The following is a 14,386-nucleotide window of genomic DNA, read 5'->3' on the forward strand; positions in this document are numbered from 1 at the left end:
GTCACCTTTTTTCTCTTGGTGTCATGAAAACCTGTCAGAAGTGTTTAATGCTCATAACCGAGGAATAGACAAGTACACTTTAGACTGATATGCTTTGTTTATATTTTGTGTCTGAGGTTTACAATGACTTCAAAACAAACTAAACCCACTGATTTAGTGGTTTCCCAAAACCATTACATTCAAGGTATGCCTTGAATAATAACTGTTAGGCTGGATTTACAGGGAATCTCCCCACTGAACAGGCGGATGACAGGTCTGCTCCGCTATGCATTGCGGACACAGATACAGCCCCGCTGTTCTCTATGGGGCTGTCAGATGGAAACGGACCGCCTTTCAGTTTCCATCCGACTGTCATCCCATCCTTTGTTTCTGGTGGACCAGATCATATGCAGATGGTGGTCAGCGGACACATGTATGGTGACATCCGCCGCTCCATAGAGAGCTACGGATGGTCTGATCTGCCCCTCCATAGAGAGCTATGGAAGGTCTGATCTGCCCCTCCATAGAGAGCTATGGAAGGTCTGATCTGCCCCACCATAGAGAGCTATGGAAGGTCTGATCTGCCCCTCCATAGAGAGCTATGGAAGGTCTGATCTGCCCCTCCATAGAGAGCTACGGATGGTCTGATCTGCCCCTCCATAGAGAGCTATGGAAGGTCTGATCTGCCCCTCCATAGAGAGCTATGGAAGGTCTGATCTGCCCCTCCATAGAGAGCTATGGAAGGTCTGATCTGCCCCTCCATAGAGAGCTATGGAAGGTCTGATCTGCCCCTCCATAGAGAGCTATGGAAGGTCTGATCTGCCCCTCCATAGAGAGCTATGGAAGGTCTGATCTGCCCCTCCATAGAGAGCTATGGAAGGTCTGATCTGCCCCTCCATAGAGAGCTACGGATGGTCTGATCTGCCCCTCCATAGAGAGCTACGGATGGTCTGATCTGCCCCTCCATAGAGAGCTACGGATGGTCTGATCTGCCCCTCCATAGAGAGCTATGGATGGTCTGATCTACCCCTCCATAGAGAGCTATGGATGGTCTGATCTGCCCCTCCATACAGAGCTACGGATGGTCTGATCTGCCCCTCCATAGAGAGCGAAGGATGGACTGATCTGCCCCTCCATAGAGAGCTATGGATGGCCTGATCAGGTCCGCCTGAAAAAGCATGACAGTCTGACCTGATCAGATAGCCCCTGTGAAACCAGCTTTACATTTCTTACTTTGCATATTTTAGCTCTGATTTGAACTGTCATCAAATGGCTGGTGTCATAGCGAATTACATGAGCAACACCATGGCAACTTCAGATCAAACACAGGCTAAGATGGCAGCTTGCTTGGCTGCAAAGCAGTGGTTCTCAACTCCTGTCCTTTGGACCCACCACTAACAGGCCAGATTTTAAGTATTACCTTGGGGAGATGCAGAGTAGAATACTGCAGTCACTGAGCAGCAAATTATATCACCTGTAATGTATTTCCGTTCTCTTGCAAACCTGGCCTGTTAGTGTGCCCTGAGGACCGGAGATTACTGCTGTAAAGGATAGGAGGGTTTAGTTCTGAAAACCTTATAAAGGGTAATTGATGCATGTATTGGTCAACCTTCATCATTTTTAAGATGCAGGGTTTTATTTTTGTTGTTTGAGGGAATTTACAGAACATGGAAGAGAAGCAACATTTTTAGTGTCCAACTGGCTAGCTATCACTTCTTATGAATTAGATTTTAAATCTGAATACATTGCAGAAATTCCCGTTATTAAAAAAGGAAATTAGAGCTTTTTTTTTTATCTTATTTGCATTAGTTTGACCCGTTCTAAACCAGCCTTTACAATAAGGAACACAAGGGGGCGCCAGCTAAGTGCAGCATCAGTGGGTTTATTATGATTAAAAAGCCAAATGCAAACTCCCAGAATATAACATCAAAGAGCATATTACTATACAGGATTTATCTAGCACCAACAGATTGCGTAGCGCTTTACAATATTAACCACTTGCCTTCTGCTCACTAGAGCTCTACTGCGACAAAGTGGTTCGTTATCGTCTGGCGACATAGACCTACGTCGCCAGACACTCCCCTTTCTCGGCGTGCGCCGCTGGAGGCTCGCTCCCGCTGTATTCAGTCACAGCGGGAGTCGGGCCAGGGGAGGAGCAGCGGCGATCGCCGCCGCTCTTCCCGGATCGTTGGGGATCTAGTGTGGAGATCCGCCTGCTTGTGTAAACACAAGCGGGCGGATCTCCTAAGTGACAGGCAGTGACAGATTGCAGGGTTCAGCATAGCTGAACATGCGATCTGTGCCTGTGTCACTCAGTCACCTCCCCCCACACACGTCAGTAAGCACCAGGCATACATTAACCCCTCTCTCTCCAATCAAATAACCTCCTCCCTGCCAGTGTCATTTTTACATTAACAGTGCATATATATAGCACTGATTACTGCAGTAATGTCACTGGTACCCCCAAATGTGTCAAAAATGTCAGTCAAGGGTCTGATCTGTCCGCCGCAATGTCGCAGTCCCGCAAAAAAAAATCGCAGATCGCTGCCATTACTCGTTAAAAAAAAAAAAAAAACACCAAAAATGACAGAAATCTTTCCCTTAGTAAACGCAATAACTTTTGCACAAACCACGTACGCTTATGGTGATTTTTTTTTACCAAACATATGCAGCAGAAAACAAATTGGCCAAAAATTTAAAAAAATTTTGATTTTTACATTTTTTTAAGGGGAATTTCATATAAAAAAATGTGAAAAATATTGTTATTTTTTCAAAATTTACGCTCTTTTTTTGTTCACAACACAAAAAGTAAAAATCGCACAGGTGATCAAATGCCACCAAAAGAAAGCTCTGTTTGTGGGAAAAAAAGGACATAAATTTTGTTTGGGTACGGCGCCGCACGACTACGCAATTGTCAGTTAAAGTCGCACAGTGCCGAATCGCAAAAAGTGGCCTGGACGTAAGACAGCAAAATCCTCCGGTGGTAAAGTGGTTAAGGGAGACAATACAATTCATGTGGGTTGGAAGGGCCCTGCTCCTGCGAGCTTACAATCTAATACCTGCATATCTGCAGCCATGCCACACTGGATGGAAGCCGCACAACAGAAGAGCCGCTTGTAACCGCAAACAGCGTGTTATCAGTGAGGAAACCAAGTCCAAAGTTCCAGGAAGTGAGGAGAGCCACTGTGGGAACACAGGGTAGAATGTGATGTCACACCTGGGGCGGCTGGTTGCCATGGTAATGTGCTTCGGAACTCCTATTCCTTTCTCAAAACATGGTTTGAAACCCATTGATGCTGCACTTAGCTGGCGCCCCCTTGTGTTCCTTTTTGGAATTTCATCGTCGTTTCTGTCTCAGGTGGAGCTGCCTACTGAAGTACAACACCCTTCCTATGGGATCTTATGAGCTACCTATGCTAAACAAGTGTATCTTCACATTTATCGGGGGGGTAGAGGCTAACCCGTGGCTGGTGCATTAGCGTTTGTTTGTGCCACAATTTAATTTGTTGTTTCTAAACCAGCCTTGCCTTTTCCATGGTTAAAACATTAGCTAGATGAAATTGCATTTCCCGAGTTTGCTGCATTCGTGCCGTGGAATGCGATTTGATTCATTTCCTTCCTCGCTCCAATAGTGGCTACACCCATGTGTAAACACTCGTAAGCGCATATGAGATGGTATTTTCCTTGTCCTCTGGTTTCAGGAGCCGCGTTTCCTTTCTGTGAGATTTCTCCGAGGCCTTTTGTGTTATTTTTACTTACAGAAAGGGAGGCTTAGAGGAACGTTTCAAAGGACTGACTTTCTGTGCCGCCCCGAATGTTTGTTTGTAGTCGTTAAACAAATGTTTCCTTTTATGAATGACGTTTGTGTGATTGGAGGGTGAGCTCTCATGGTTCTTTGCCGCTGTTGTGAAGCGGCTCATTTAACTCGTGTAGCGATGAGTAAATTCCTAGAACGACCGATTGTTTTTCTCTATTTGTGTAGAATGAATATAGGAAAATGAGATACTCAGCTATGGTATGAAAAGCTGTTCGGGAGGAATTCTCTATGTAATTCATCACACATTCTTTCTGAATGGTAAAACGCTTTGCTTAGATTGCGTCTTTGGGCACACAGTATTTATTTTTTCAGTTGTGAAATTTTAGGGAAATTTTAAGGGTTCATTTTAAATTATCCAAATACCGCTGACTCCGGAATGTTGGACCTCACCCTTTTTATGTGAGAACTGTGTAGGGATGTAGACTGGGCAAGATTCAATGTCACCCAGCCTCTACTCTTGACAATTGTGTTTCCAACCAAGGTTGTGTTCATTTTAAATTTCTTATAAAATCAAATTTGTTAGAAACTGCTGCCATTGCTGTGCTTCAATCCATTTAGGCCACAATATCAATTTTGTCTTCAGTCTGGATAAAAACAAATAAGTCAGCTACACATACTGTAGCTGATGACTTTTAACCACTTTACCACCGGAGGATTTTGCGGTCTTACGTCCAGGCCACTTTTTGCGATTCGGCACTGTGCGAATTTAACTGACAATTGCGCGGTCATGCAACGCCGTACCCAAACGAAATTTACGTCCTTTTTTTTTCCACAAACAGAGATTTCTTTTGGTGGTATTTGATCACCTCTGAGATTTTTTATTTTTTGCGATATTAAAAAAATGCAAAAATTTTGAAAAAATAATATTTTTCTACTTTGACAGTTAAAAAATATCCAATATATTCAATTTTTGTCATATATTTAGGCCAAAATGTATTTAGCTACATGTCTTTGACAAAAAAGTTCTCAATGAGCGTATTTTTAACCGCTTTATGACCGGAAGGTTTTACCCCATTCCTGACCAGGCCATATTTTGCGATTCGGCTCTGTGTTACTTTAACAGACAATTGCGCAGTCGTGCAACACTGTACCCAAATTTTTGTACATTTTTTTCCCCACAAATACAGCTTTCCTTTGGTGGTATTTGATCACCTGTGCGATTTTTACTTTTTGCGCTATAAACAAAAAAAGAGCGACAATTTTGAAAAAATATTTTTCAAATTTTTTTATATGAAATCCCCCCCCCCCCCCCCAAAATGTAAAAATCAAATTTTTTTATCATTTTAGGCAAATTTGTTTTCTGCTACATATTTTTGGTAAAAAAAAAATCACAATAAGCGTATTTTGATTGGTTTTGCGCAAAATTTATCGCGTTTACTAGGGGAAAGATTTCTGTCATTTTTGTTTTTTTTAACGAGTAATGGCGGCGATCTGCGATTTTTTTTTTTTTTTTTTTTTTTTTTTTTTTGCGGGACTGCGACATTGCAGCGGACAGATCGGACCCTTGACTGACATTTTTTACACTTTTGGGGGTACCAGTGACATTACTACAGTAATCAGTGCTATACATATGCACTGTTACTGTAAAAATGACACTGGCAGGGAAGGGGTTAATTTTTATTGGATAGGGAGGGGTTAATGTATGCCTGGTGCTTACTGACGTGTGTGGGGGGAGGCGACTGAGTGATACAGGGACAGATCGCAGGTTCAGCTATGCTGAACCCTGCAATCTGACCCTGCCTGTCACTTAGGAGATCTGCCCGCTTTGTTTACACAAGCGGGCGGATTTCCACACTAGATCCCCGACGATCGGGGAAGAGCAGCGGTGATCACCCCATGCCCGACGCCCGACTCCCGCTGAAACTGAGTACAGCGGGAACGAGCCTCCGGCGGCGAGAGAGGGGATCGTCTGGTGACGTAGGTCCAAGTCGCCAGACGATAACTAACCACTTTGCCGCAGTACAGTCAACGTGACTGGTCAGCAAGTGGTTAATGTAAGGACACTTACCCGTCCAGGGATCCAGCGATTTCGGCGCCCCGAGCCAATTCTTAATCCGCTTCGGGTGAAGGCATCGGCATAGTCACTAAGGGAAAGCAGCAGTGAAGCCTTCACAGCCGGACTCCTACCGCTCATGCGCGAGTCGCACTGCACTTTCTGAATGGTCCCACCATCTTTTGGAACCTGTGTGTGTTTCAGAAGGCAGCTTCCCCCAAATGTGGCAGTGGAGGAAGGGGGGTAGGGAGGGTGCGAACAAGCAGAGCTTCCCTTTTTGGGTAGAGTTCCGCTTAAAAGTGGTTGTAAACCTCAGGAAAATTGGGTGATTATGTAACCAGAAACCGTGAACCACTCTAACCTGATGTAATCACCATCACCATCTTGATTATCCATAGCTAGCACCATATGTAGCATTTAGCACTAGCTTCTGGTAGTGTGGTCAACTTTGTATGTTTTTGACAATATATAACATTTTTTTTTTATTTTTTTTTATAGACTCTTCAGAAGGAGATCCAAGGCCACCAGCACCGCAATGATGATATCTTTGAGAGAAGCCAAAAGATTTTGGAAGATGGCAGTCTTAATGCTGAAGCCATCCAGAAACGACTGTCAGACCTTCAGACGCTATGGAACCTCCTCATTGAGGAGACCGAGAAGAGGCACAGGAGGCTGGAGGAAGCCCACAGAGCTCAGCAGTATTATTTCGATGCTGCAGAGGCTGAGGCCTGGATGAGCGAACAAGAACTTTACATGATGTCTGAAGAGAAGGCCAAGGTGACTGAACTAAGCTTAATATGTAAAACCCTTGTCTTGATCACATAGATGTTGTTATATGAGGCATTGGTGTTCAATATTATAAGTATGAGTCTGTCTGCACCAGCTTTACTAAATCTCCCCCTAAAAGACAATCTATATTCTTCGATGAACAAGAACCAGTACTTCATTACAAGCCTCAATCCCCAAGCAACTACCGATCACAGGAACTGGTGCCTTGTAGTCGTCGGCTATTCACAGTCTCTACAGAAGTTCCAGAAAGGATAAAAGGGGGGTTGCTTACCATATTAAGAGCCTCAATATCAAATTATTGGTCCTTCTAAAATAGGGGGCACGCTGACGCGTTTTAGTCCATTAGGGGCTTACTCATAGGAAAACCTATGAGCAAGCTTCTAACAGAGTGAAACACGCAGGGAAGTTGTATGTACCAGATGGAGTTTTATAGACTTGAATATTGGTTTACAGTTTTGTGTACAGGTGGTACCCGGGTTACAAACATCCGACTTACAAACGACTCCTACATAAAGCGGAGTTCTGGGCACGAAAACGTTTTTTTCAATAAACATACCCCCGGGACAGTCAGGGCTAGTACATTCCACAATGGCTAGCCTCTGATCTGTCCCGGTTCGCACTTACCTGCAAGAAGAAATACTCACTTATAAAATTTCTTCTCCAGCGTTGCCATCTCTGTTGTGGGCAGCTGAAGGCGGTGCGATCCTCTTCTGCGTCCTCTTCCATGTCTTCTTCTCCCAGAATGCGCCTGCACCGGCCCCTCTCGTCACTTCCGGTGCGGCGCCGCATTCCTCCACAGCTCCTGGGCATGCCCAGAAGCTGTTTAGCAGGGAATGCGGCGTCGCCCCGGAAGTGACGAGCGGGGCCGGTGCCGTCGCATTGATTCCTGGGAGCGATGACGTTCAGCTCCCAGGAATCATTGCAAAGAGGAAGTGACGGCGGAGCCGCGGCACAGAGGGAGGAAGTGGAGAATAGGTGAGTATTTTCTATCTACAATTACAAGGTGAGTAAAAAAAAAATATATACCTAACTATCCAATTCCTTTTCAGGTGAAGAAGATCCAGCAGATGGGCACAAAATCGATTAGGTCGATTTTGTGCCCGGAACTCTGCTTTAAAAACGGAGAGAGACAACAGGAAGTGAGAGGAAATCTACCCCTAGGAAGGGAAATTCAGAAATCTACCCCTAGGAAGGGAAATTCACTCCTGTAAGAGTTCTCATGGGAAAAAGGTGTCTACACTGAAGCTTTATCACCAATCCTTGTTTCCACAACAACCCAAAATTTTCAAAATGCAGTTGTCATAGTGACAGAAAGTGAGGTGAAATCTTCTGAATAGGGGCACAGACAGAAAAACAAATGTTATAGGGGTGATAACCCCTCCCTATGCTATCCAAAAAACTTAAAAATTATACTTTTAAGCTCAATTTAATGTACCTGTTCCGACTTACAAACAAATTCGACTTAAGGACAAACCTACAGTCCCTATCTTGTTCATAACCCGGGGAGCCTCCTGTACATGACTTATTTTCTTTTTTTTTATACGGAGTTTGTAAATTTTTTATTGGGTTTATCCCACAATTGATCTCATCTCAGTAGTTTAGCATGGATGCTAAGCACGTTGTCTAACATTCAGGCAGCCACTCGAAAGACGATCTTTAAATGTGTACTGAAAAACAGTGCTGAAGAACTAGAACAGCAGTCATGTAAAAATAGGAGTCGCATAAAAAATAGCAGCTTTATGACGACAAAAGATGCGATCGCTAAAAATAGTCTGAGGTGTCCCTTTAACAGAGAAGGAAAAAAAATGCATTTAATGGGAAATCTGCTAGAAATGGAGAACTGGAAGACCAATAATTTATTTCAGGATTCTAAATATACACCGACCAGCTAGCGGCTCACAGACAGACTATCGATCTTCTAAATGCAAAGTGTGGTGGTAAGAGATCGTCTTTCCAGGGTGCCGCAACTGACGTTCCCGCAAAGCTACGGATTAGGTGAACTAGGATACCCGGAACCCAAAGGATAAACAATTGGTCTGTAGAGTGAAAGAAAACCGTTCATCCTGTTCATGATCTTCTTTTCAGTGCTGTTCTGGCAGATTGCTAGAGAACAGAGATCCCGTTACACATATCAGTTTCCCGCTGACCTCTGGTGTTGTATTGCAGGATGAGCAGAGTGCTGTGTCTATGCTGAAGAAGCACCAGATTTTGGAGCAGGCAGTGGAGGACTATGCAGAGACTGTACATCAGCTTTCCAAGACGAGTAGATCATTGGTGGCAGATGGACATCCTGAAAGGTCAGTATCGCCTTTTGCACGTGGTGTTTTCGGAGGGTGATTGGGGTTTGGGCAGTTCACTGGAGGTGAGCGTTTTGATATAGCGGTCTGGTGCGATCAAAGTGCCTAAGGCTTTGTCAGCTGGTGCATTCTAACTAATAGGAGTCGTTTTTTATTTTCTATAGCATGAAGGAAAACAATATTGTGAATTGCAGTTGCTTAGCTATCGGGTATTCAATAGATATTAATAAGATCATTAATTGGAAATATATTAATAATAATTAAAATACCTTTTTATTAAGTAGATCACTTGCCTGTCCTGGTTAGGAGTTTCACTTTGTATAGCCACATATTGCAGGCTGTGAGACTTAATGGGGGAGGGGGGGTTGCAGCTGTATTGAGCCTCTTTAGCATTAATCAAAGGAAATGGGGTGTTTGCAAGTAATGGTTTCCCTGAATATACAATGTTTATATCAAACTAGTTACATTTTTTAAACTTTTAGACTTATTTTGTTTTCCTTACCACTTGACAACCAGAAGATTTACCCCTCTTCATGACCAGGCCTTTTTATGCGATATGGCACTGTGTTACGTTAACTGTGCAACAGTTAACAATTAACAATGTGACAATTGTGCTGTCATGCAACGCTGTACCCAAATAAAATGTATGTCCTTTTTTTCCCCACAAATGGAGCTTTCTTATAGTGGTTTTTGATCACCTATGCGTTTTTTTTTTTTTATAAAAAAAAAAAAAAAAAGGGGGCTGACAATTTTGGGAAAAAAAACAATATCTTTCACTTTCTGCTATAAAACACACCCAGTAAAAAAAATTGAAATCAAGTTTCTTCATAAATTTAAGCCAATATGTATTCTGCTTCATGTTTTTGGTAAAATCCCAATAAGCATATATTGATTGGTTTGCGCAAAAGTTATAGTGTCTACAAACTATAGGATATATATATTTTTAATTATTTATTATTTTTAATAGTAATAGCAGCAATCAGCGACTTATAGTGGAACTGTGATATTGTGGCAGTCATTCTGACACTTTTTAGGGACCAGTGACACTAATGCAGTGATCAGTGCTAAAAATATGCACGGTCACTATACTAATGACACTGGTTAACATCGGACGATCAAAGGGTTAACTGTGTGCCTAGCCAGTGTTTTCGAACTATGTGGGAGGTGCTTTTACTAGGGGAAGACATGGAATTTATTCCCTGCTTTGCAGGGACACAAACTGCCATCTCTCCCCTCCAATGGCATCTTAAGAGCATTATAGGCCCCCTGGCTATGCAGTGCACTGGGGCCCTGCCTACACAATCGCCCACAAGAATAAAAATGCAAATTATCAATAAGCCGATATTTATGGGTACAGCAGTGCCAGGCTAATGACAGCTTCCAAGTTGGGCGGCTGGGTCTGGTGAACACACACACAAATGGGAGTCAGACTCGGCTGTCCTGTGTGCTCCTGTTTCCGGTGGAGGCAGACAAGCATTCCTGCAGTTGTGGGCTTCCCCTCCACAGCTCACGTGGCCTGACAGCAGCGCATGGCCGACAGGCACTTGTCACCTGCTAAGTTCGGTGCCGGGATGCACACAGGAATCGGGACTTATGCTTGGCTGTGTCGTTGGGAAGGTGGGGCCCCCCGGGCAACTGCCCAGCGTGCCCGTTCGTAAGATGGCTCTGCTCCCCTCCTGTCAGAACAGTGATGGCAGATGGCAGTTCTCTTTCTGCCTAACGATCGGCAGGGTACATCAAGTACTCCGGAAATGTGAAGGAGCGCTAATCATAATCTGATGTATAATAATTGCAAATAAAAATAGTATGAATAAAATGTGTGTTCAGAAAAACAAACTGAATCAAAATACCAAAGAAACAAATTAACAGTGACTGATACCGCGATGATTAAAAATAGAAACAAATAGTGGTGAAAAGTCCATAAAAAAAAGTTGTGACGTAAAGTGGTTTAAATAGTTCATCTGTCCTTCTATGTGCTGAAAAAACAAAAAAACACCTTCACCATAAGTCCATCTGTGAGTGCAATGCGCGCTCACCTGAAACACAAATAAATGTGCGCATGATGTATTCCACACAATAGGTAAGGGGAGGAAGGTGTCCTGTATTCTTCAACAAGTAATCTCTAAATCCTTGCGAGGGGGAAGGGATCACACTCAAACGTAGAAGGTTGGATGAGAAAAAAATTCCCATAGCTTTCTTCTTATTAACTAGAGGGTGTTCATACCAGTAAAGTTTATTTCAGTAATGATTTCCAGTTGCAAAAAAAATTGTAGATTGAATCCTTCACATCAGAAACATTAACTCAAACACAGTGTACATTTTTGAGATCTTCAGCCCTTGTCGGGTCATTCCACCGGAACAATTGTCAGCGCTGTCACAGAGTGATTATGCAGACCATTGCAGTCTTCTCCCTGGCTGTCACATTGAACCAACCATTTCTAACTTTCTTGCCAGCAACAAGTGTGCAGACATCACTTTGATTTTGTTTTCATACTTTCTTTAGATTATGAAAGTGTGGGAACTAAAGAAGGCCGGGCAACTAGAATGATAACAATGGAAGCTTCCATAGTTCCCCCTAGCACAGATTTCCTTTAAAGTGTTAGTTCACCTTTTGATACTTACCTCCATATGTGCCGAGCTGTCCGTGCCCACACAGCCAGTCCAGCAGCAGTCCACGGATTTGAAATTCCCGCTCTTCTCTCCCTTCTTTGTACAGAGCTTCCTGGATGGACCAGAGCAATTCACTGTGCAGGCGTTGACCAATCAGAATTGCTCTGGTCCATCCCTGAAGCTCTGCACAGAAGAGAAATAAGAATTGGCACTGACAGCTCAGCATCCCTGGAGGTAAATACAGCGGGAACCGGAGGGTGGGCATTCAGTGTTCACCATTTCTTTTTTTCTGTAAAGTTGAACTAAGACTTTAAAGTTTTAGAGTAGAGGGGAGTGGTTTTCACAAGGACAGAAAGGCACAGATGTCAATAAAATGGTTTCAACCCTTTTCATTTTTACTGAAAAAGTGTTTCCTTTTGGAGACAGGTCCCCTTACTTCATGTCTCCCCAGTAGTTGTACACCTAGGAATAAAAACCTGACAATTGCTCCAAACTTTGGCAAAAATAAAATGCAATGTTTTGCCCTGAGTTAGGCATTAAAGCTACTTTCAGTTTAACGTGAACTCTATTTCATGCGTTTCTTTCCACTTTTTGTATTTTGCACAGCGAACGTATCAGCATGCGTCAGTCGCAAGTGGACAAACTGTATGCGGGCTTGAAAGATTTGTCGGAGGAGAGGAGAGGAAAACTGGATGAAAGGCACAGGCTGTTCCAGCTCAACCGGGAGGTGGATGACCTGGAGCAATGGATTGCCGAGAGGGAGGTTGTGGCAGGTTCCCATGAGTTGGGGCAGGACTATGAACATGTTACAGTAAGTGACCCATATTTCAATATCACTCTGATTTATGTTTTTAGACACGGATTCCTAAATTACTTTTCTATGTGCATTAAATGTCCATATTACATATTGTTAGCACAATAAAATTCAATGAGAAGTGTGACACGCTGATGTAAGAGATTAGATCCCATGCATTTGTATTGTCTATACACCCGTTTTTGTTAGGCCGATCTTATATGGAGTGAATTTATTTCCTGCAACATGTGGTTAGCAGCTATAGCAGCCGCTGTCGATATTCACAGGTAAAATCCAGCATGCTGGTTGTACCCAAATTGGTCAACCGATCAACTTGGTACATACAGCCTGCCCATGCCCATACACGATGTGAATCTTGGACAGTTCCTGCTGAACAATCGAGATTCGAACCATGTATGGCCTGCCTTAGGCTCAAAGAAGGTACCCACATAAGCTTTGTCGTTGCCACTACATAACAGTACTAGAGCGACACCTGTGAACCCAGTCTGAACTCTGGCTGAGCTGGGGAGAAGATGACTACAATTGCCTGTTATATATATATATATATATATATATATATATATATATATATATATATATATATATATATATATATATATATATATATATATATATATATATATATAAAAATATATAGATATAAATGTACACACAATATTCTAATGCTTGAAACATTACATGCTCAGTTGGTCACACAACAGAGATCCAACAGGTAAAATGATTCTAAAACAAAAAAATCCAAGTTTGACTTTTAGTATAATTTTTCAAGTGGCCAAAAGAATTCATAGAAAGGTTGAGGATTTCCACTTCCTAAAATGTTCAGGAAACACTTTGTATGTAAGACTTAAAAATGAATCCCATGTTTGGCTAATATTGCTTTGTTACATTGATCCAGCTTGGACTAATGTAAATGTACATGTGCCATACCTGGCCAATCCTTGTGGAAGCTGGAAATCGCTGTAGTACATACTATACTATACTATTCTATGCTATGCTACTATAGTTATTTAGTACACACTGCTACTACAGTGATTGCCTCTAGCTTTCGGGTTCCATGCCGAATGGCTTACCTGCTGCTTGGTGAACACAAAAGGTCGCTTGGCACAGGAGCCATTCACAGAACACTTTGCATTTGCTCAATGAATGCAAAGTGTTTTATGATTGCATGAGATGGAGATTGTGATGTCACTGCCATGGCTTTCCACTTCATCCAATCAGAGAATGTTTTATATTCATTGAGAAAATGCAAAGTGTTCTTTGACTGGCACCCGTGCCAAGCAAGCGATCTCCTGTGTCCACTAATACACTTGTATTGCTTCCAGCACTATATGGGCTATCAACAACCACATCAAACTTCCACATCAGCATGGTTTAGACATTATCATTGCTGTCTGGTGGCCCATGTTTGAACAGATGCCATTTTGAGTGCGGAATAAAATATAACCTTTATGGCTGACAAGCGATTTAAATGCATTTTGACCATAGAAGATCAGATTTTATTACAATATTAATTGGCACAACATTGCGACTCAAACCCCATCTTTTCTTTTTTTCAGATGTTGCAAGAGAGGTTCAGAGAGTTTGCACGTGATACTGGGCACATTGGACAGGAGAGGGTGGACACTGTTAATCACATGGCTGATGACCTTATTAATTCTGGACATTCCGATGCTGCTACTATAGCAGAATGGAAGGATGGCCTAAACGAGGCCTGGGCAGACCTCCTTGAGCTGATTGACACCAGAACGCAGATACTAGCTGCCTCATATGAACTACACAAATTCTATCATGATGCGAAGGAGATCCTTGGGCGCATACAGGATAAGCATAAGAAGATTCCAGAGGAGCTGGGAAGAGATCAGAACACAGTTGAAACACTACAAAGAATGCACACCACATTTGAGCATGACATTCAGGCACTGGGCACACAGGTAAGTGGTATGATGGGTTTGGATATGGTCTTGCCTCTGTGTTTTAGGCCAAGAATGTTATTAAGTTAGGCTCAATGGCAGCATAGATCATATATACCACTATAATGTTATCAACTTAGGCTCAATGGCAGCATAGATCATATGTATAGATCACTA

The 14,386-nt window shown here is 42.7% G+C and overlaps 1 protein-coding gene across 5 annotated transcripts in view; it reads left to right on the forward strand.

The window, feature by feature from the left end:
* Positions 1-14,386, forward strand: part of SPTBN1 (spectrin beta, non-erythrocytic 1) — a 344,310-nt gene that overhangs the window by 285,755 nt on the left and 44,169 nt on the right. For all 5 annotated transcript variants that reach the window (XM_082249276.1, XM_082249278.1, XM_082249279.1 and 2 more), the window contains 4 exons: positions 6,288-6,566; positions 8,745-8,875; positions 12,092-12,296; positions 13,856-14,230. In XM_082249276.1, the coding sequence (XP_082105402.1) occupies positions 6,288-6,566; positions 8,745-8,875; positions 12,092-12,296; positions 13,856-14,230 (990 nt within the window). The remainder of the gene's footprint in view (positions 1-6,287; positions 6,567-8,744; positions 8,876-12,091; positions 12,297-13,855; positions 14,231-14,386) is intronic.

Source organism: Pelophylax lessonae (genome assembly GCF_965119305.1).
Source record: "Pelophylax lessonae genome assembly, chromosome: 3".
Taxonomy (NCBI): Eukaryota; Metazoa; Chordata; class Amphibia; order Anura; family Ranidae; genus Pelophylax; species Pelophylax lessonae.